Genomic DNA, 22,535 nt, shown 5'->3' with positions numbered 1-22,535 from the left:
GCTATTATCTCTGCTGGGCTGCTGCCTAGCCGCATTGTCCACGGATGAGGGCACCACAAGGGGACAAAGCCCCAAGGCTGCACAGCCGGCGCCTGGTGGAGCCTGGGTCCCAGCCCAAGACTCCTCTCCCAGAGACCTTGCTCCCACCCTGTCAGGTGGCCAAACGCCCTCCCTGGTCTCAGTCTCCCCACCTGACAAGTGGGAGCCTTCCTGCTCTGACCTTCTATGCTCCTCCTGGCCAGAGAGTGTTTCCAGAAGCTTTTTGCATCTAATAATAATAATAATAATAAACAATAACAGCAACACCCATAATAAAATAATGCTGAGCTCCACACTAGAGCTCTTCTCACGTTGTCCCCATTAACTCTCACAATGACCATTTTTCAGATGCCAAATTGAGGCACAGAGCAATTAAATGATTTGCCCCTGGTCACTCAGGAAGTAATTGCGGCAGGGTGGCAATCCAGCCTGAAAAATCCATGCTCTTAAGAAAAAGACTGGTGTTCCTCAAAATGCCTTGAAATGCTATAGTTCAGTTCAGTTCAGAAATGCTATAGGGCTGCTTGTAAAAAAACAAAAATTCCGGGGGAGTTCCCTGGGGGTCTTGGTGGTTGAGACTTCATCTTCTGGGGCAGAGGGTGCAGGTCGGACCCCCACTTGGGGAGCTAAGGTTGCACAAGCCTCAGGATCAGAAACCAAAACATAAAACAGAAGCAATATTGTAACAAATTCAATAAAGACTTGAAAATCAGTGCAAAAAAAAGACTCCAGATGCCAGGCTGCTTATCAAGTTGGAGGCTGGACCTGGGGATCTGCATTTTCATCAGTTTTCCCAGCATGGCAGAGAAGCTCCCCACTGACAACATCTTGTCTCTGAAAAGACAGAAAAAGAGGGTGAAGAGGCTGAGAGTGGAAATCGAGAACAGTCCCCTGATCAACACCCTGCATCTGTGACCCCTCCAGGGTCCTGGTGCCCTGGCCAGGTACCTAAGGGACTTAACGTTCTCCCCTTAAAGTGAGAAATTAACTGTCTGCAGGCCTGGGTGGGAGCCACAGGTTCATATGCAAACTCCCGGCTTCTTCCTGCCAATCCTGAGCTCGTGGCTCTGGGAAGGAGCTGGGCTTCTGGGACTGGAGCCAATGAGCTAGCATTTGGGGCTGGTGGGGCGGGGCCAGGGTCTTTTAAACCGCATGCCAAGGGGCATCTGAGGCTCAAGCCCAGGTAGAGGCCAGCATGTCTCTGCAGAGGATTGTGCGCGTATCCCTGGAACACCCCACCAGTGCCGTGTGTGTGGCTGGAGTCGAGACCCTGGTGGACATTTATGGGTAAGAGCCAGAAGCCTGGGGGTGGGCACTGCAGGCCCCTGGTGCCGACCCCGGGCTCTCCCTGCAGGCCGTCCTGGGTGCTTCCTGACTTGGCTGCCCTCTCCTGAGTCTTGGCCTTGGAACAGCAGCCAGGCGTGCAAGGAGGTCTTTGCCTTTCTCAGCCGGGCTTCTTCAAGACCCCAGCCAGGGGGCGTGAAGTGTAGGGGACTGAATGAGGGTGAAAGGCCCTGTCGCTCTGGTTCAGGGCCTCAGAGGCTGCTGGGCACTTGCCCCCGTCCTGACGATCCTGCAGGCTGAGCTGGGGGGGGGTCTCACTGGGTACACAAGACTAGGAAGAGGGGTACCCACACCCCCAGCTTATGAGCTCTGCAAGCTGGGCATCAATCCTTTTGTAAAAAAAAAAAGAAATCACTTACACTCAACAAAGCACTTACTCTGTGCCAAGCACTGTTCTAAGAGCTTGACAAGCCTCTTGAATTTAATCCTTGAACTTGAACTCCCAAACTTGACTTTCACAACAACCGGAGGAGCTGAGTTTATTACTAGTTTTCTTTTGCCTGATGGATGTGGAAATGGAGGCACAGGCAGAGCAAGCTGTTGGGTCAACCACACAGCTACCAAGCGGCGAAGCCAGCGCTTAAAGCTGTTCCTGGTCGTGTCTGCTTTCTGCTGCCTGCTGCTTACGGAGCCGCACCCGTGCGTTATGCCCCTGCTACCGCCGCGGCCGTGGCCGTAAAGCCAGAGGCTGGGGGGAGGCCCCCGTCTTCTCTCTCTCCCCCCGGAGGAAAAGGAGAGTTCAGGCAGGGTTTCAGGAGCTGGGCGCTGGGAACCACCAGGAAGCCGGCTTCTTTACTTCTCAAGGCGTCCTCGGGGGTCCTGGGTCCAAGACTGAGCGGGGAACGCAGGTACTCCGGGGGTAGGAGAGAAGCCCGCACCATGCCGCTCTTCCCATCGCGCAGCTCTCCGCGCTCTCCTGAGACGAGCCTGCGTTTCTCAGCCTCAGCACTGTTGGCATGGTCATTGCTTGTTGAGGCGCCAGCCTGTGCCCTGGGAGATGTTAAGCAGTGTGTCTCTGGCCCCCGCTCAGCAGATGCCACTGATCACCCCTCACTTGTGATGGCCAAAAACACCTCTGGACATCGCCCAGTGTGCCCTGGAGGGAAGGTCACCCCCACCTGAGAACCAGCATTTTAAACCAGGACTTTAAAAACTGGAGTTAACTTACAAGCAGAGACAGGGTTGGTCCCAGGGCACTAGAGGAGAGGAGCTGAGGAGCTGGTCTGCAGCAGGCTGAGGGTGGGTAGGCAGTGAGGACTGGGATGGGGTCTTGGTTGCTCCCGACACAGAGAGAAGCCCCAGATGATGAGGAGGGGTGCCCGTGCCAGCTGGCGCCACCGCCTCCCCCAGCTCTGCATGCCCGTGGGGGTGACTCACCTGCCCTGCCTACCCCATGCCCGTCGGGCACCTGTGTCTCTTGTTTGACCTGCCACAGGAAGCCTGGGACCGGCCCCTCCCCTGCAGAACTTTCTAGAGGATGGAGGATGGCCTTGGACCGTGAGTGGCAGAGGCAGCAGTGTCTTGGGGTGATGTGGAATGATAGGCCATCCTTGGGGTTCACGGAGGAGGCTGTGGGTGGGACAGCCTCTGGCCTCAAAGGAGAGACTCTCGGGCCTCTAATGACCAGCCCGTCTCGGGGATGGGGAGGAGCTCCTAGTCTGTTCATCGGCACATCCATCAGGTATTAATACTCCTTCGGGGTCTAGTGTGCGCTAGGCATGGGGACACAGTGGTGAACGAGCAGACGTGGCCCTGACCTCTGAGAGCCCTGTCCCGAAATTCTAGCTGAGGCTGGACCACCTCGCAGGGGTGCTGTGGGGATTCTTGTCTTGCAAGCAAGCGGGACCAGATTACTTCTAAAGCCCCTTCCGACTCGGAGATGCTGTGACTCGGCATCCTGGGTGCTCGGACCGTGGGCCAGCGGGAGAAAGGGAGTGGGTGTGGTGGTCGGCCTTGGCTCTGCCTCCTGAGAGCTGTCGGACCTTGGGAAAGTCACTGCACGTCCATGTCACTCTTTCTTCATCTGTAGAATGAAGGGCGTAATTATATCAGCAGATGCCTAGAGCCTGGCCCATGCCCTAGAGTGCGTGTGACTAACGCTAACTAAGACTCCAGCCCTTCTGTGAGGTGGGTACTGTCTTCCTCCCCGTCTCAGAGATGAGGAAACTGAGGCACAGAGAGGCTGTGTCATTTGCCCCTGTCACACAGCCAGAGAGGAGAGGCAGGGCCAGAATGCAGCCCGGGCACTTTGGCCTTCACTTCAAAGGGCTGTGGGCACGATTGAGATCGTGCATGTAGGGCACGTAGGCGATGCCTGGCACGTGAACATTCAATTATGGTAACTGCTGCCATTATTACCACCACCATCATCATCTTAAGTATCTTTCCTGGCTCTCGAGACAGCCTCGAGTGTCCCCAAACCATCCACAAGATGGCAGAAAAACCTGTGAGCCCTGCTGGGAGAAGGCGGAGAGGAGAAAAGAGAAATTAACACAGGCTAGATGGCTGGATGGCATCACTGACTCGATGGACGTGAGTCGGTGAACTCCGAGAGTTGGTGATGGACAGGGAGGCCTGGCATGCTGCGATTCATGGGGTCGCAAAGAGTCGTACACGACTGAGCGACTGAACTGAACTGAACTGAGCAGTCAGGGTGGGCTCCCTGGAGGCAGAGCCTTGCAGGACGAGCAAGACCCCTCGGGATCTCTAATCACTAGCAGATTAAACCTATCTTCCTTCTTTCCGCTGAGTTGGAGGTGGCCCAGGCTTGGTGAAGGGGTTTTGCTCTCCCTGTTCGGGGTAACACACAGACATGATGAGCCGCGCACTGGCTTGCAGCCAGGACTGAGAACGCCGTCCCTAGGTGGAAGGGCAGCCAGCTCACCGCATGCTCAGCAGAGGCCGTCTTACAGAACGAAGAGGCTTGGGGTGCCTGGGGCAGGAACCCAGTGCTGACCCTCAGCAGAGGCCGTCTTACAGAATGAAGAGGCTTGGGGTGCCGGGCAGGGACCCAGTTCTGACCCTCAGCAGAGGCCATCTTACAGAACGGAGAGGCTTGGGGTGCCGGGCAGGGACCCAGTGCTGACCCTGGTGCCTTCACCCTTTGCTATGTCACCTTGAGCACATTTCTGCTCCTTCCTGGGACTCAGTTTCCACATATGTGCCCCAGAGAGGTTGGCATTGAAGAGTGGCTTTCAGGCTCTGCTCACAGAGGCTTCTGAGCCTCCTCCTTGGTTAGACAAAGCAGCTCCCCTCGGTCTCCCCCAAACTCTGTTTGGTGTACAGCTCTGGCCTGCCTGTGCGGAGAGCAGAGGAGGCAGATGCATCTTTAACTCTCAACTACGTGGACTTTGTAGAAGGGGTGTGTGTGTCCGCTGTGTTCCAGGGGCAGGAAGACGTGGGATTGAGGAAGGGCAGTGAGCTCCTGGACCGCGTTCTTCTGGTGAGGCTGGTGGGGCTGGGAATCTGGGACCTCACCGAACAGAGAGGGACAGCTGGCATCCTGAGCGCTCTGAGCCTTGGTCTCCCCTGCTGCCATGGGCCAGCTCATTGGGGACCTTGGTGGTCATCTCATCAACCTTTCTGTTCTCAGCGACAGAGAACCTTTCCCATCAGTTTCCCGGCTCTAAAATGCCTAGTTTTGTTTTCCCAGAGGTGGAGGTCCTAAGAGCTGGGAGGGAGAGGGTGGGTTTGAGTTTGCAAGGGAGTGGGGACAGAGCTGGCTTGAGTCCTGACTCTGTCCCTCACCAGCTGCGTGGCTTTGAGCAAGTCGCCTGTCGTCTCTGAGCCTCCCTTTTCTTATCTGTAAGGTGGGGGAACAGTACTGACATCCGGTGGCCTGGGGCGCCGTCTGCACCATCACTCTCACCATCATCCTCGCCACTGACAGGGTGGACGAGTCTAAAGGCAGGCCTGAGCTGTCTGGACGCCCAGGAGCGCGTGAGCTCATGCTGCGTCCCCCCACGCCCCCTGGGCGGGGTGGCAGGTCCAGCATTTCTGAGACACCCCTCCTTAGCTATGTCCTCAGACTTCACTGGACATCAGGTGGTTTAAAAGAGCTCTGCGTGCAGAACTTATGGTTCTGGAATCGGCATTTTCAACAAGTAGGTCTGAGGTTGATGCCGTGAGGGTGACCAGCGGTCCCTGCTTGCCTAAGACTTTCTAGGTCTTATTACTGAATGTCCTGCACCCCAGGAAATGCCCCGGTCCCTGGCAACCAAAACTGTGGGTCATTCCATCGTGTTTTTCCCAGCGCGCACCAGCTCCCAGGCTGTGGCGTCCTGAAGCTGCCTGAGAGGACTTGGCGATGCAGAGGGTCTTGGACGGTCCTGCATGTGGGGGAGGGCACAGCCCCCAGCTGTGTGTGCCCAGGGCTGGGCTGGGGTGCCATCTGGAGCAGCAGGCTGTGCTCAGGGTGGTCTGACGGGAGGCGGAACTTCATCCAGGTAAGCCTCGGGCCACCTCCCGTGCCCTCCAGGCACCGGGGAGCTCAGATCCTCCCATCCTGCTGCAGGGCTTCCCCCAGCAGCTGCCGCTTCAGTCTTCCTAACACACAGCTGTGTGGGGGGTATAAACCCTGAACCGGGGGTCTGATCTCTTCTGGGCCCCAGTTTCTCCAGCAGGGAAACAACGGCGCAGGTGCAGGGGCCTTCAACTTTCGCTCATTCTGTTCAGCATACAAACACACTCATCTCCTCCGCTCATCACCCCCACTTAATCGATGCCGACACAGAGAGGTCCAGGCCACGCAGCTAGTGAGAGTGGAGCTGGACCGGAACCCAGGCGACCTGACCCCAGAGCCCTCAGGCTTAGCCTCCTCACCACGGCTCCACCGGTCACCCTCGTACTCAGGAACCACCGCTAGCTCCCACTACATAGGAATGAAATGACAACGAGCTCGTTGCAGCCTGAGTTCGCCCTTGACCTCCTCCGCTTGGGAACCCCTTCCCTTTAGCTGTGTCTCCTCCTTGCCCTTAGTTCACCCCTTCCTCCGAGAAGCTTCCCCAGACGCCCCAGTCCCAGCCTCAGCCTGCTCCCGTACGCCCACCTCCTATGTCCTAATGTACCTTAATAACCCCGTCCCCCTTCCTGGCTGGTGGTTTTCCAAGACTGCCCCATCTGTTATTGTGTTTGAGCCTCACAGTTGCCTGCGGTTGGCCCAGTGGCTGTCATTGCCCCGCTTTAAAGGCAAGGCTGCAGGGCCAGGTGAGTTGTTTAAGGGCACTTGGCCGTAGGGCAGCCCGGCCTGGTCTAGAACCTGTGTCCTGACCCTGGTGCTGGCACTCCTGAGCCCCTGGCTTCTTTGGGACCCTCCTGCACAGGGCTGCTTCCGTCTTCATCTGGGGTCCCCCTGGAGGCTCACATGGGGCCTGGGCTGGGAAGGTACAGGAGAGCCGGGCTGAAATACCCCAAACCACAGTCTGCAGCCTGGGAACTGGGTGGGCGTCACGTCTGAAGGACCACCCAAGCTGTGCCGCTCTAGCTGGGGAGGCCTGGGGTCCAAGGAGCACCTGGGTTGTCGGGGGTGGGGGGGCGGTGCTGGGGGGCCTTTCACACCAGGTCCAGCTGCGTGAGTCTCAGTGTCTCTGGCTTCCGTATCTGTCTCTCCGTCTCTGTGTCCCCACACCTCTCACTGCAGGCTCTCCCTGTCCCCCGACGGTCTGGCTCACAGACCCAGGGCTCAGCATAATAGAGTTCTGGAAACATCAGCTTTGGGAGTCAGTTACCAGATAAAACCCAGGACACTCAGTTAAACCGGAAGTCCAAACAATGAGTAATGTTTTAGTCGAAGGATGTCCCGAATATCGCACGGGGTGTACTTACGCTAAGGTAACTGTTTGTTGGTTACCTGACATTCGAGTCTGACTGCATGTGCTATAGTTTATTAAACCTGGCAGCCCTGCCTGGGAGGAGACACAGGTGTGTCAGCTCCTCCTACCGGGTGAGGACGCCTAGCAGGCCAAGCCCTGGAGAGGGACCCACCTGATGGAATACTGTTTGGGCCCTGTATATTTCTCTTTCTATAAAGGGAAGCTGGGCTGAGAAGTGCCAGAATCATGCCAGCAGAGGAGTGAAGGAGGCCTGCTTTCTTCCATGTGGAGGCAGAGAAAGGAGAGGGCCTTGGGGTGGAGTGGGGGGAACTATGGCCAGCAGTGCAGCTTGGGCATGCCTCTTGCCCATCCTGAGCCTCGGTTTCCCCACATTAAATGGGACTGTGCAGAAGCTTAGATGAGTTGATATTTGGGAAGCCCACCATGCTAATCATGCAGGGGAGGGGTCCTGGGGGTTTCAACTTCTGTTGTCGTTATGCCTGGGTAAGAAAGTGGACTCAGGAGCCAGGAGGCCTGGATGTGGATCCCAGTCCTGCCACCTACTAGCTCCATGAGCTTGGACAGGTTACTTTAACCTCAGTTTTCCCGTCTGTAAAATGGGAGATAATAATAGTACCTATCTGGGTTTTTTTTAATGGATTACATGACAATATATGTAATGAAACTTGAATACGGCTGGCACATAGCAAGAGCTCAGCCAGTTGTCCCCCCGCTGGGGTGTGTGCCGCTTCCTCCAGGAAGCCTTCTGGGTCCTCTCCCCACAGAGGCCTCTCCCTGTGTGACCCCACTGCCTCCTGACCCACCTTTTGCCCTGGGCAGGGCTGTCCTCAGCACTCCAGCTGGCTTGAAGGCTCTGGGGCCGTGGGCGCTCCTTCCCGCATGCGCATGGGCACCCTACACACACACCATCAGGAGGAGCAGACTGGTTTCAAACAAGACGCCCGACCAGCTAGAGCTGAAAGGAAGTCCAGGGCCATCAGACAGCACGGACTTTTTAACCCTACAATGAATACCTGGAGAACTCACAAGGGAAATGTTAACCAACACAGAACCTGGGAATATGAGACTGTGTGTATGCGTGTGGGCTCCAAGTTTGACTCCTAGGAGCTTGCTGGAAGGATCTGAGAAGCCTGGGGTAGTCTGGGAAGGCTTCCTGGAGGAAGCAAGAGTTTGAGCCAGAGTTCAAGCATCTGAACGAGGGCTGCCCTCTAGCACTTCCCATGGCTTGCATCCTTCCCAGGTCAGTTCCCGAGGGCACAGAGACGTTCGAGGTCTACGGAACCCCCGGCGTGGACATCTACATCTGCCCCAACGTGGAGAGGGACCGGGAGCGTGCGGATGCCCGGCGGTGGCACTTTGACATGGGCTCCCAGATCATCGTGGTCATGAACTCTCCCAGCAACGAGCTCAACGACAGTCACGTGAGTGCACCCCCTTGTTTGGGGGTGACTGGGGGTGGGGAGGCGACCCAGCTCCCTGAGGGCCCAGTGCCCTCTCTTATCCAGAATGCAGGGTAACCCAGAGGGCAAGAGCCTGGCCCTGGAGCCGCCAGCTCTGCAACATACGAACACAAGCCGTGGGTCTGCTGGCCACTCTCGTCTCCTCTCGGAGCCTCAGTTTCCCCACCTGAGGCTGAGGGTTGATTCGTGGTCCCCGTTACTATGAATGAGGGAGAGAAAGCAGAGGTGGACAGGGGAGCAGCTGCCTCGGGGGCCCCTTCCCTAAGGGCCTCACCTTCCCTAACCTGCCGCCTTCCTGACACCACTCCCTTCTCAGGCAAGGTGCCTGCCCTCCTCTCCTCTCTCTGCCCATTCAGCCACAAGAGCGAGCCTACCACGGCTGGGCTGGAGGCAGTGTTCTGGCCCCTGGGCAGGGGACATTCGAAAAACGGAGGAGATGGGTGGTCCATGAGCTTGGTGCAGTGGGAGCCAGGTCTGTCATGCAGGCGCAGGCTCCCGCTCCACATCAGGAGCGCCATTTCGGGAAACTGGCCCTTTGAGGAGCACTGACCGGGCGCCCAGTACTAGGCAGCGTGCCCTCGTCCAGCCCTGATGACGGCCTCAGAGGCGGGGTCTCATGTGCGGTTCTCAGGGGAGGCACTAGGGTTCAGAGCAACCATCCCGGGGCCACAGAGCTGGTCAGTGGGGGAACTAGAGCTCAGGGGTCAGACCTGCCTGACTCCTGGGGACAAGCTCCCTCCGTGAGCCCCACGTCTTTCCCACCCAGGGATCCGAATTAGCCTATCCAGGGAGTTTCATGCGGCAGGTGGGGCAGGATTCCACGAATCTGTTTTACAAGGAGATAGACCAAGAAGGGGCATGGCTTACCTGAAGTCACGTGATCAGTGAGTAGCCAAGTGGGTGAGGGTCAGGACAGAGGCCCCCGGAGCCCGGCGAGAAGGTGGGCCAGCCTGCAATGGGCGCCCAGCACTGAGCCAGGGACAGTGCGGAGGCTGCCACTCTCTGAATTCCTTGGCCCTGAGGACCACAGGGACAGAGGAGGGCCATGAGAACATCCCTGCCTTTGTCTGGGGTCCAGGTAACCGTGTGCCTGAAGCGAGCATCCCTGCTGGGGCTTGACACTTGGGGGTTCGCAGCTGCAGGATTTCGGGGCTCTCAGGACTGAGGAGGGACGGGTCTCGGTAAGTTCCTGAGCCCCCTGGGAGACAGGACATCAGAGCCCGAGAGCTGAGGGACCGCATCAGGAGGGAGGGTCCCGGAGCAGGGCGGAGGGTGAAACGGCTTCGATGCATCCGCCTGGAGTTCGCTTTATCATCATCGCCGTCTTCAGCCTCACCTTTAACAGCTGTCGGGCATGTGCTGTGGGCACCGTGCCAAACGTCCCACACTTTCCGGCTTTAATCCGAACAACCTGTCATCAGTCCCACGGAGCTATCATCAGCGCCGCTCCACAGTGGAGGAGAGGGAGACCCGGACGCACAGTAACTGTCCTGGGTGTCCTCTGCCAGCCCAGGCCATCTGACTCAGGAGCGCTGCACCGGCTCATACACCACGCCCCCTGCCCTCTCATAACAAGAGCTGGTATTTCTTGGGCATTTCCTACCAGATCAGTCTTCTCCATGGATTGTTTCAAATCTGAACTACCGTCCTCTGATTGTAGAGACCTGTATAAAGCCCATATTGCAGAGGAGCAAACTGAGGCAGCTCAGAAATGTGAAGGGCCTCGGTGGAGGTCACAGAACCCAGAGGTGCTGGGCTCGAGTAAAGGCCTGTCCAAATCCCACAGTTAGGAGGGTGTCCCTACGCCCTGCCCAGTGCAAACTCCTCATTTTATTTTATTTTATTTTTTAATGTATTTATTTATTTGGCTGTACCGGGTCTTAGTCTCAGCACCAAGCTCCTTGTTTATCCATGGCAAAACTGAGATCCAAAGGGAACAGGGGCTTGCTAAAATCACACAGGAGTCAGCAGCAGCACTGGGATGCAGGTCTCCATGGAATCCCTCACAGATAGTTCCCATTTTACAGATGAGCTAACCGAGGCATGGAAAAAGAGCGGCAGAGAAGGCTAAAGGAAGAGCTGGGTTGGTGGCTGCACAGAGGTTCCTGGGAGCACCTTCCCTCCTTGCCAGATCCCCCAAGACCTGTGCTTTGGGGCCAGGCTCCTAGTTTCAGCCAGCTTGACCCTGGGCCCATCTCTCCACAGGTTCAGATTTCCTACCATTCCAGCCGAGACTCCTCGCCCCTGGCCTACGCGCTGCTCTACCTCACCTGTGTGGGTAAGTTGGGGGCCTCAGCCAAGGGCAGGGTGAAGGTGGTGTTGGGCTGGATAAACACCAGTGGGGCAAATGGAGAACCGGAACTCAGATCCTGTGGTGCTCAATAAACTTGGACCCCAGCTTATATCATCCTCAAGACAAACTTCAGATGGGTTTGCTGTCTGACGCAGGGTACCCAAAGCCGGTGCTGTGACCGCCTAGAGGGATGGACGGGGAGGGAGGTGGGACGACTCGAGTTTAAGAGGGAGGGGACGATGTATACCTCTGGCTGACTCATGCTGATGTATGGCAGAGACCATCACAATATTGTAAAGTAATTATCCTCCAATTAAAAATAAAATTTAAAAAAAGTCCAGGTGAAAGTCAACATTTTAAAGCTTTTAGAAGAGAATGTCTCTTCAACTTCAAAGTAGTCAGAAGTTTTCTTTAACAAGGCAAAACAAAAGCACAGCCCATTGGGGGCAAGATTGCTAAATTAGACTCTACTGAAATGGAAATCTTCTATGCAACGGAGGACAAGGACAAAGTCAGACTAGGAGAAGCAATTTGCAATGCGTATGCCTGGATCAGCGTTTGCAGGTAATGGAGAATGCTGATCAATAAGAAAGAACAACCAAACAATTAATAGAAATAAGCAAAAGACAGAAACCAGCAAATCACAGTGGAGAAAATCCTAGTGCTTAGAACCCAAATGAAAAGATACTCAGCATAGAGCTGCCAAGGATGTAGGACTGAAACTCCTTCTACCAGGCGTGGGGTTCACGCTGGGGCAACCATTTCGGAGGGCAAGAAAGTTAGCAAGAGAGTTGAAAAGGCTCTGCCTGCAGGAGGCGTGTTAGGAAGCAGAGCCGCTGAGTTACAGGGAGGGAACATTTCAGCTGTGATAGATGCTCCCAGATGGCTCTCCCGAAAGGCCTACCTTCTTATATGCCTGCCAACGGCTCAGGGGAGTGTCTTGCCAACACTGTCCGTTTCCAGCCTCTTCTGTTTTTCCGGCCTGAGAGGTCAGCGCCTCAGGGTTGCTTTCCTCTGCCTCCGTTTAGTTAGGACTGAGGTTGGGGATCTCCCTGCCTACGCCTCCCTGGACACACACCCACACCTTGTTTACTGGAAAATAACACATACAGAAAAGTACGTATGTATTGGTTTGGCAAAAAAAGTTTGGTTTTCTTAACACGTTATGGAAAAACCCGAACGAATTTTTAGGCCAACCCGATATGAGTGTGTGTGTGTTGGCGGGGTTGGAGGGGCGGATACAAGAACAGCTAGAAAGCAAAGCCTTGAGCAGCCATCGCCCAGGTCAAGACATAGAACAGGGAACATGACCAGCACCCCAAAGTACCCCCAGGCCCTCTCTGATTGTAACTCGCTCCTTCCCCTACGGTAACCACCGTCTTGTGATAAATATTTCCTTTCCTTTCTTTATGGTTTTGTCATCTGAATAGGCACACCCAATTCATACAGTCTATTTTTATCTGCCTTGGCCTCTGTCTGGGGGGGTCACGTTGTGCCTTTCGCCCCGCCTTACGTTTCTGAGACTCATCCCCTTCTTGTATGGTGGTTGAGTATCTTTTCACATATTTAAAAATCATTTCAATTTTTTTTCTCTCTCCCTTGAAGGTTTCATGTGTACCGTAAAACCTCCCCCAGCTTCTGGGGAGAGTGGTTAAGAAGGTGGGATGGAGGCGGGGATACGAGGGGAAGCTGAGGCTCAGAACCACGCGGCCAGTAGGTGCCAGAGCCTAGGTCCACATCCACGATTATCTGACACCAAAGTCCAGGCTCACTGGCCCATCCCTGGGAGACGAGGGAGCTTCATACAGACCCAGAATGTCCCAGGCAACCCAGGCGCGGGGCAGAGTGTCCCCCAGACAGTGAGGGTTACAGGGAGGCAGAAGAGGGAGAATTCAGGGAAGGCTTCCTGGAGGGGGCAGCATTTGACCTGGGTTTTCACTCTGACCCTGCATCTTCCCCAAGGCCTCTTTCCCCAGCCCGGGGAGGGAGGCTCCAAATGCTCCTACCTCTGGGTAGCGTCTTCTTGGAAATGACTTGCATTTGTCTGGCCCCAGAATGGGCCCTGAGACTGAGGCTAAAAGGCAGAGGTCGTGGGCCTGTGCTGGGCTCCTGGGAGGCTTGTCGTGACTCACCCTCTGCCCTGTCCTTGCAGATATCACCCTGGACTGTGACCTGAACTGTGAAGGCAGGCAGGACAGGGACTTTGTGGACAAGGTAGGCTATCTCTGCCTGGACCCAGAAAGGGACATGGAGTTCGCAGCTGCTCTAGGCTGGGTTAAAAGGGGTGAGGTCATTAGAGGTATCCCCCTGCCTCCCAGCTGATGTCAAGGCCAGTGGAGCCAACCCAAGAATGGCTGGGGATTGTCTTTCACTGGCAGAAAAAGCATCATCAAGGACTGTAAGCACACGCGTGCCCAGCCCTGGGCTAGGTCTCCCTTTGTAGGGACAAGTCCTTCTGGATTTTCAATCTAGGCTGGGGGTTGGCAAACTTTTTTTTTTTGGTAAGAGCAAGATAGTAAGTGTTTTAGGCTTTGCAGGCCATCCTGTCTCTGCTGCAACGGTTCGATTCTGCCAGTGTAGGACGAAAGAGCTACATAGTCAATATGGGGAAAAGGATGTGACGGTGTTCCAATAAAACTTTATTTAGAAAAACAGGCAGTAAGCTAGATTGTAGCATGCGGACCCCCTGACCTATGTGAAAAGGAAATCTACCAAGTCCGAAACTATAGAAGAACTCTGGGCTGAATTGTGGCGGCACTGAAGACGCTGGGAGTTCAGAGGTCACGCTGGGCTTTGTGAGCAAGGGAGAAGTCCACCTGAGCTGGGCTCCAGAGTTCGGCAAGAGGCAGGGCGTTTCAGCTGGAAGGAGCAGCAGGAGCCAAGGAGGGAAGACAGACCTCATCCTCAGACAGCTGCCTGTTGGAAAAGGGAATGCTGGCTGGAGGCATGCCACAGACAGCTGTGAAAGAGGCTGTCGTTTGAGTAGCAGGAGCTGCTGCGTTCCTCGAGCTCCAGCTCGCCTTTGGGCTCAGGGCAGAGAAGAGAGGAGGGCTGAGGAACAAGGCCCGGAGGGAGCCGGGGAGGGGGGCGCAGGCCTGGCCAGAGCCCCCGTCACCGCTGTGCTTTGCCATCGGCAGCGGCAGTGGGTCTGGGGACCCAGTGGGCACGGAGCCATCCTGCTGGTGAACTGCGACAGAGACAGTATGAGCTCTGACGACCAGGACAACTGTGACCACCACGTGCGCTGCCTGCAAGGTGAGGGGCGCCCTGCCGGGAGTCTCACCCACGAGGGGGCTCTGAAGGCAGAGCCTGGGGCCAGAGGTTCAGCTTCCAGGCGAGCCTTAATGTTCCTTAAAACCTGCCCCTCCCCAGCACCCCAGCGCCAGCAGGCACCCCTGCCAGGGCAGAATTCTGGAGAGGAGCAGCCTCCTCTTCTTCCCCCTCCAGGCTTGGAAAGTGCTAATGCTGAGCACCTACTGTGCGTCAGAGCCTTTCCCCAAATTCTCATCTAAGCATCCAAGCAGGAGGGTGGCCTCCCCCAAATTCAGAGATGACGATGTTGACACTCAGAGGTCAGGGGATCCCCGAAGTCACTCAGTCAGCCTGCGGCAGGTCCAAGGTTCCTATAAACCCAAATCCAGCCTCCTTCCCGCTGGCATCACTGGCCTGGATTTCAGAGATGCCCCATATTCCCTGGTGGCTCAGCTGGTAAAGAATCCGCCTGCAATGCAGAAGAACCAGGTTTGATTCCTGGGTCGGGAAGATCCCCTGGAGAAGGGATAGGCTGCCCACTCCAGCCTTCTTTGGCTTCCCTGGTATACTCAGCTGGTAAAGAATCCACCTTCAGTGCGGGAGACCTGGGTTCGATCCCTGGGTTGGGAAGGTCCACTGGAGAAGGGAAAGGCTACCCACTCCAGTATTCTGGCCTGGAGTATTCCATGGACTGTGTAGTTCATGGGGGCCTGGAGAATTCGATGGACTGTATGGTCCATGGGGTTGCAAAGAGTCAGACACAACTGAGCACTTTCCACATTCTAAGTCCATCCTGAGCCGCGTGCATGGCCCCATGAAGGACGCCTTGGCAGTGTCCTGGGTGTGGGTCAGGGGCTTCACCCACGAGATGCCCAAGCTACTCTGAAAGTTGGCAGGATCATTTCAGAGACTGGAGCACTGAGGCTCCGGGAGGGAGGGGCCGGCCCAGGGCAGCAGCAAGTGACACTGGGCCTGAAAGGAGAGCCCTTACCCGCCTGCTGCCCGGACGGCCTTCTCACCGTACGTTGCTCCTGCACTCCTGCCCTGGGCCAGGCAGCGGGCTGGCCACTTGGCACTTCTGTTTCTATGGGCAGAGGAGGAAATGGAGGCACAGAGAGGGCAGGAAGCATCTCACCACTCACACGCGTACAGACATGCTCCTGCTTTGGTCCTGGTGGCTCTCAGTATTTCCACGGGGCGGGCAGAGCTGGGGCTCAGAGACCCAGGACTTGGCACCCTCTGCCCTGGGGAGGGGTGGGGTGCTGGAGGCCCCCTGAGCCGCTGCCCTGTGTCTGGCTTCCCAGACCTAGAAGACATGTCTGTGATGATTCTGCGGACACAAGGCCCCAATGCCCTGTTTGACGACCACAAACTCGTCCTCCACACTTCCAGCGCTGACGCCGAGCGGGCGCGGGTGTTCCACGCCTGCGGTGAGTTGATGCCCTCCTTCCCTGCCCGGGGGGTGGGGATGCTCAGTTTCCCTACCCAGGCTGGGGTGCAGGCTCTGCTCTGGATCCAGGGCCGCCTTGAGGGCCCAGAGGAAGAAGCATCAGATGCTCGAGTTTCACGACTGGTTGCCTGGTGTCCCTGGCACAGCCGTGCCCAAGATGGTTTTAGCAGATGAATGCATTTTTAAACATATTTTAAGCACGTTTAAAAATTTTGATTATCAAAACTTTCGAGCATACCCAGAAGCATAACACTGTGAAGAACCCTTATATGCCAACCACTCAGATTCAACAAGGATCGCTATTTTGCTTCTCTTACTTGATCTGTCCTTTCTTGTTTGCTGAAGTGTTTCAAAGCCAGTCCCAGACACCCTGGCTCCTATGTTCAGTCTGCATCTCCCGCCCACCCCGATAAACCCCAAACCATTGCTTTACATAGCTACAGTGTCATTATCACGAATGCAAGCAAGGATATATAATACTTCAAAAAATACAAATATGTATTTGGGTTTTTCTGTAAGATGTAACTTTTGGGGCAACACAATACGAGTAGTAATATGCTCATTTTAGAAATACGGAAGTATGTAAAGTTAAAAACGAGAGTTCTCTACCCAACTCCAAAACCTGAGTCTTAACACGTGTCCTCTGTTGGCCATTTCGTGTGTGTTCTTCCGGACATTTTTTTATGTGCACTGATCGTGCTTGGTGCGTGCGTCCACATTCTGCGGTCCACGTGGTTTCTCTCACCGAGTTATGCATCCTTCACGTCTCTCTGTGTGTTTGTTTAGCTCTGCTTTGCCTTCCTCCACAGCCGCGTCCTATTTCAAAGCGTGGAGGTGCTGTAACTGATCTGGTCCCGTGAACGTACGGTTTTTGTGGTGTTTTGACTTTGCAGAAATCTTGGTTCCTGGAGGGCAGGGACCGTGCTCACAGCGGTGTCCTGAGCCCTGAACCACACCTCCTAGGGGCATCGTAGGTGCTCAGTAAATAATCTGTGAACACCTTCCACTTGTATTTTATAGGAAAGACACTTACCTAGACAGGGACTTGCTGCTTAGGGGTAAACATTGCTTTGCTAGATGCCACCGAATTGCCCTCTGAAAGATCTGAGCGCCACCTTAGAAAGGAACGCCCTCCCTGCCCCACCCAGACCTGCCCGCACTCGGGTGTGAGCCTCTCTGTCCTCTGCGAGTGGGAGGTGGGAAGCGGGGGTGGTTGTGTGGTTTCCATCGTGTTGGGGAGGCTGCGTGATGCCTCCTGCTCCCGGGCCCCTCGCGAGGCCCCTCTGCCCCCGCCAGGCCCCGGGGACTCCTGCGAGGCGTACCGGCACGTGCTCGGCCAGAACAAGGTGTCCTACGAGGTGCACCGCTTCCACGGCGATGAGGAGCGCTTCTTCGTGGAGGGCCTGTCCTTCCCCGACGCCGGCTTCTCGGGGCTCGTCGCCTTCCACGTCACCCTGCTGGACGACTCCAACGAGGTAGGGGCGGCCAGGACAGACAGGGTGGGCAACGGCCTCCCTGCCCAGGAGAGGTGGGTGCCCCCGGCGTGGAGGATCCTGGCCACCCACGGCTGCCTCTCCAGAAACTAAGGAGCTAGCAGCTTGCTTGAGTCCACGGTAGTCCTTGACCCAGCCAGGCGTGGGGCCCCGAGGCCAGTCTGCTTCCCCTCCGGTCTCAACCTGCAGGATTTCTCCGAGTCCCCCATCTTCACCGACACCGTGGTGTTCCGAGTGGCCCCCTGGATCATGACGCCCAGCACCCAGCCGCCCCTGGAGGTGTACGTGTGCCGGTGAGTCGGGGCCGGGTGTCCTCTGACCCTGCTGGCTGCTCTGGCCCTTGAGTCTGCCTGTGTCCTGAACACTCCCCCTGGGCTCGTCCTGAACACTCCCCCCTGGCTCGTCCTGAACACTCCCCCCGGGCTCGTCCTGAACACTCTCCCTGGGCTCGTCCGCAGCGTGAAGAACAACACGTGCTTCGTGCATGCGGTGGCAGAGCTGGCCAGAAGGGCCGGCTGCAAGCTGACTGTCTGCCCGCAGGCTGAGAACCGCAATGACCGCTGGATCCAGGTACCGTGGCCTCTGGGCTGTGAGCGCATCGAGTGACCCCGGCCTGCGGGAGAGGTGGCCCCTCCAACGCAGGGGCTGCTGGGAATATCCAGGAGGACCAGGGCTGCGTCCGCCCTCCCCAGGGCCCTGCTCTTTCTAATTGTAGACCCAGAGCTCTCCCCACTCTCCAGAACTTTCTGGAGACTCAGGCACACTGACATTGAATATGACATCCATTCACCCACAGGATCTGGCCTAGGTACTGGGTGGGGGGGCGGGATGGCAGAGGTGGGGACGCCGGCTCCCTGTCCTCAACGGCCTGGACCAGTGATCCTCCATGGAAGGTCGTTTTTGCCCCAGGGATGCTGCCAAACATCCTACGATATACAGGACAGCCCCCACGACAAAGAACTAGCTGGTTCCAAGTGTCAAGAGAGCCGAGGCTGAGAAGCCCTGGTGCAGAGAATGAATGGGACGGAAATCGCTGTTCCAGCTGTCTAAGACGGATCAGGGGTGCTGGGGGCCTGGAGGCGGGTGGAATCACCCTTGTCTGTGAAGGAGATCAGTGCGGACTGCCTGGAGGGGGCATTTGAGCTGGACCAGATTTGGCAAATGGATAATGACTTGTGTGGTTTATCGAGCACTCCCTGCAGGCCATGCCCAGCATCATTTCATCTTCCTGACAATGCCCTGTCAGTGAAGAAGGAACTCTCAGTGAGGCGAGATGCCTCGGGCCGCAGAGCTGGTGAGGGCCGTGCTGGAGCTCCGTGAACGGTGGTCCTGGCAGAGGGCTGGCCTGCGCAAAGGCCCAGAGGTGGGAGATGTGAGAAGGGGCATCAGCTGTGCTCCTTGGCCAGGATCAAGCTTCTGAGAGGGCTTCCCAGGTGGCACTAGCAGTAAAGAACCTGCCTGCCAATGCAGGAGGCAGAGGAGATAGCAGCTCGATCTCTGGGTCGGGAAGGTCCCCTGGAGGAGGGCATGGCAACCCAGCCCAGTGTTCTTGCCTGGAGAATCTGAGGAGCCTGGTGGGCTACTGTCCATAAGGTCACACAGAGCTGGATGTGGCTGAAGCGACTTAGCATGCACGCAAGCTTCTGCAAAGGGTAAGAACTGAGGTGAGAGGCCTTGAACACCAAGCTAAGAAGCTTCCGTTTCAGTTGGAAGTTCGTCCCAGGAGTTGTTTCAGGACTGGACGCTAGGGCAAGAACTGGCTCGGTCTGGATCCTGGCTGTGCTGTTGACTAGCTGTGTGTCCTTGGGCGGATAACGAGACCGTGCTGTTCCTCACTTTCATCTGCTGTGATATGGGATGATCGCGGTGCCTCCCCATAGGCGTATTGTGAGGCTACAGGAGTTAGCGCTCGTGAAATGCTTGGAGCTGGGCCGGGGACACTCTAGTGAGCTTCTCGCTGGACACACGGTCCATCAGTGCTTGGTTTTCTTTGCCTCCAGGACCAGGGGGCTCAGGACTGACCTGGGCGCGGCACGTGCTCAAAAGGAGGCAGATCTGTGCCTCCTCAGGCCGCCTCTGACCTGCTTGCTATCAGTCCCCAGGGCCGCACGTGGAGGCCATGTGTGATGGCTGGTGCCCAGCAGCCTCTTTGTCCAACTCAGGCCACCCCAAAGCCCTCTCTGCCCCCACTCCCCTGTGACCCAGCACAGGGACACCATGAGGCCGTGTCCTCATTCATTCCTGACCTGCCTTGCTCTGTGGCCCTAGGTGAGAAGAGCCCCACCCCCAAACCTCCAGCCCTTCCTCCAACCAGCAGGTATCACGGCCTCTGCCCGCCTCAGTCCTCAAAGGGTAGAGCAGGCCTGAGGCAGACTGAACAGTCTTCCCCAAAGCCCTGAGTGCCAGGCGAGGGGGGTAAGCTGCTGACCATCCACCACTGGTGTCCCCCGGGTCTGCAGGACGAGATGGAGCTGGGCTACATCCAGGCGCCGCACAAAACCTTCCCGGTGGTCTTTGACTCCCCCAGGAATGGCGAGCTGCAGAACTTCCCTTACAAAAGAATCCTGGTGAGTGTTCGCGACCACAGCTGGGCCTGCAGGCCGAGGGGCTTTGCCCCGAGGGCCAGACTGGGAGCCATGCTCTTCAGGGGTGGGAGTAGGGTTGCCAGGTAAAATATAGGAGAAGCTGGGTTAAGGCTGAATGTCAGCTAAACCATGAGAACTGTTTTAGCATAAGTATGTCCCATATTCTGCATCAGTTCAGTTCAGTCACTCAGTTGTGTCCAACTCTTTGTGACCCCATGAACTGCAGCACGCCAGGCCTCCCTGTCCATCACCAACTCCCGGAGTCCACAAACACCCGTGTCCATTGAGTCAGTGATGCCATCCAAACACTCATCCTCTGTCGTCCCCTTCTCCTCCTACCCTCAATCTTTCCCAGTATCAGGGTCTTTTCAAATGAGTCAGCTCTTCGCATCAGGTGGCCAAAGTATTGGAGTTTCAGCTTCAACATCAGTCCTTCCAATGAACACCCAGGACTGATCTCCTTTAGAATGGACTGGTTGGATCTCCTTGCAGTCCAAGAGACTCTCAAGAGTCTTCTCCAACACCACAGTTCAAAAGCATCAATTCTTCAGTGCTCAGCTTTCTTTATAGTCCAACTCTCACATCCGTACATGACCAGTGGAAAAACCATAGCCTTGACTAGACGGACCTTTGTTGGCAAAGTAATGTCTCTGCTTTTGAATATGCTACCTAGGTTGGTCATAACTTTCCTTCCAAGGAGTAAGCGTCTTTTAATTTCATGGCTGCAGTCACCATCTGCAGTGATTTTGGAGCCCCCAAAAATAAAGTCTGACATTGCATGGAGTATACTAAAAATACATTTATTGTTTATATAAAATTCAAATTGAACTGAGCATGCTCTATATTCATTTATTAAATCTGGGAACCCCAGATGGGGAGGGGAGGCAGGAGAGTGCAGCTGTTAAGAACATAGACTTTGGGGTGGGAGGTGGGAGGAAGGTTCAAGAGGAAGGGGACGCCTGTATACTTAGGGCTGCTTCACGCCGCGTGGCAGAAACCAACCCAACACTGTGGAGCAATTGTCCTCCAAGTAAAAAGAGAAGAACGTGGGCTCTGGGGTCAGAACAGCCCGGCTCTGTCACCCACGTGCTACGCGACCCTACATGAGTAAGTTCCCTTCTCTGAGCCTCGATTTCCTCATCAGTAAAAATGTGTTAGCCCAGGTCTCAGAGATGTTTGTGAAGCAGAGAAAGCACAAACATAGATAGCTGGCGTTATCACTGGTAATAAAGCGGGTGTCTTCAAATGGGCTTACCTGTGAAGCGGAAACAGACTCACAGACACTGAGATCAGTCTTGTGGTTGGCAAGGGGGACGCGGAGAGGGGAGGGGAGGACTGGCAGTTGGGCTCAGCTAATACACAGGATGGACAGACCACGAGATCCTGCTGTGCAGCACAGGGCACCGACTTCAGTATCCTGCGATGAACCACAGTGGAGAAGAATAAGAAAGAGAACGCGTATATATATGTATAACTGAGTCACTTTCTTTACATCAGAAATTAACAAACCGTCGTACTCAACTCTGCTTCCATAAAAAGGGAGAGAATATGTCCTACAGACCCCTCCTGAGAAAAAAGGGGAGACCCCCTTGGCGCCATAGAGAGTGGAGGCTTTTCCCACCCCTCGCTGGGGCATGAAGGTGGCAGGAGCTCTCTCCTGGCCTCAGGACTGTCTAAATTCCTTCTGAGAGACACCCTGGGGAGTTGTCCCTTTTCCTAGATTGAAAGCTGAGGCTCAAAGGACCATCACCTGCCCCTTAGGCCCCGAGAACAGGCCCCTCTAGAGCAGCCAGATACCCGCCCCGCGGCAGGACTGATGGGAGGCCACGCAGAGGACAAAGGAGTGGCCACAGCCCCGGCTCCACATCTAACGGGGGTGTGGGGACCACCTGGCCCTCTCTGCTGTATCCCCGTGACCATGGGGAATAACACGCTCTGAAACGGCAGCAGGGCTGGAGGGCTGTGTATGTCCCAGATTCGGCAGGCATGAGCATGCAGGAAATAGCAGTCAGCTCAGATGTCCATCTTTGACTCAGTGTTTGCATCTGAAGAATGGGTGGCCACTCTCGCCCCATCTTTAAGGAGCTTAGAGCCCAGCAGGTTGGTTCAAGCTCTTCCTGGTGAGCCTGCCCACTCCGAGCCTGACTCCGTTTCCTCAACCAGGGTCCAGATTTCGGCTATGTGACCCGGGAACCACAAGACAACTCTGTAAGCGGCCTGGACTCCTTCGGGAACCTGGAGGTCAGCCCCCCTGTGGTAGCCAACGGGAAGGAGTACCCCCTGGGGCGGATCCTCTTCGGAGGCAACTTGCCTGGGTGAGAGACTGAGGGTGGGTGGTGATGGTGGCTGGGGGAGGGCCGTCCCACTCCTGGAAGAGAAGCAGAGAGGATCAGTGATGAAATGGCAGTCCTGCCCCCCAGACATCGTCCACACTCGTCTCAAGGGGTCTGAGACGCCCAGAGCAAGCAGGGCCCCAAGAGCTCATTCCGTCCAACACTCTCATTTTACAAGTGGGCCCAGAGAGGGTGAGTCACCCAGGGAAGGTCACACAGGAGGCAAAGTTATGACTAGACTTGGGTCTTTGGATTCAGAAAATAAATCCATGTCAATACCAGTGAATACTTATAGAAGAAAATGGTTTTAAGCCTCAACAGTCCCAGGAGAAATTGCATTTAAATCAAGGCTTGTTCACACTGCGATGTAAATGATTAATATCAGATCTTTCCCCGAGAGCGAAAGGAGGGTACAGGACATGAAAACGGAGACAGCAGTGACGCAAAGAAGGGGA

At 55.9% G+C, this 22,535-nt stretch overlaps 1 protein-coding gene across 1 annotated transcript in view; it reads left to right on the top strand.

Annotated features, from left to right (window-relative positions):
• The first annotated feature begins 1,056 nt into the window (after window positions 1–1,056).
• Window positions 1,057–22,535, top strand: part of PADI3 (peptidyl arginine deiminase 3) — a 30,115-nt gene continuing 8,636 nt past the window's right edge. The window contains exons 1-11 of the mRNA XM_010802689.4: window positions 1,057–1,326; window positions 8,455–8,635; window positions 10,880–10,952; window positions 13,120–13,181; window positions 14,105–14,222; window positions 15,524–15,649; window positions 16,966–17,144; window positions 17,352–17,455; window positions 17,621–17,732; window positions 19,622–19,729; window positions 21,911–22,062. Of these exons, the coding sequence (XP_010800991.1) occupies window positions 1,235–1,326; window positions 8,455–8,635; window positions 10,880–10,952; window positions 13,120–13,181; window positions 14,105–14,222; window positions 15,524–15,649; window positions 16,966–17,144; window positions 17,352–17,455; window positions 17,621–17,732; window positions 19,622–19,729; window positions 21,911–22,062 (1,307 nt within the window). The 5' untranslated portion in view covers window positions 1,057–1,234. The remainder of the gene's footprint in view (window positions 1,327–8,454; window positions 8,636–10,879; window positions 10,953–13,119; window positions 13,182–14,104; window positions 14,223–15,523; window positions 15,650–16,965; window positions 17,145–17,351; window positions 17,456–17,620; window positions 17,733–19,621; window positions 19,730–21,910; window positions 22,063–22,535) is intronic.

Source organism: Bos taurus, chromosome 2 (genome assembly GCF_002263795.3).
Source record: "Bos taurus isolate L1 Dominette 01449 registration number 42190680 breed Hereford chromosome 2, ARS-UCD2.0, whole genome shotgun sequence".
NCBI classification, from domain to species: domain Eukaryota; kingdom Metazoa; phylum Chordata; class Mammalia; order Artiodactyla; family Bovidae; genus Bos; species Bos taurus.
The sequence above is the reverse complement of the archived record's forward strand: the minus strand, read 5'-3'. Positions and strand labels throughout refer to the sequence as shown.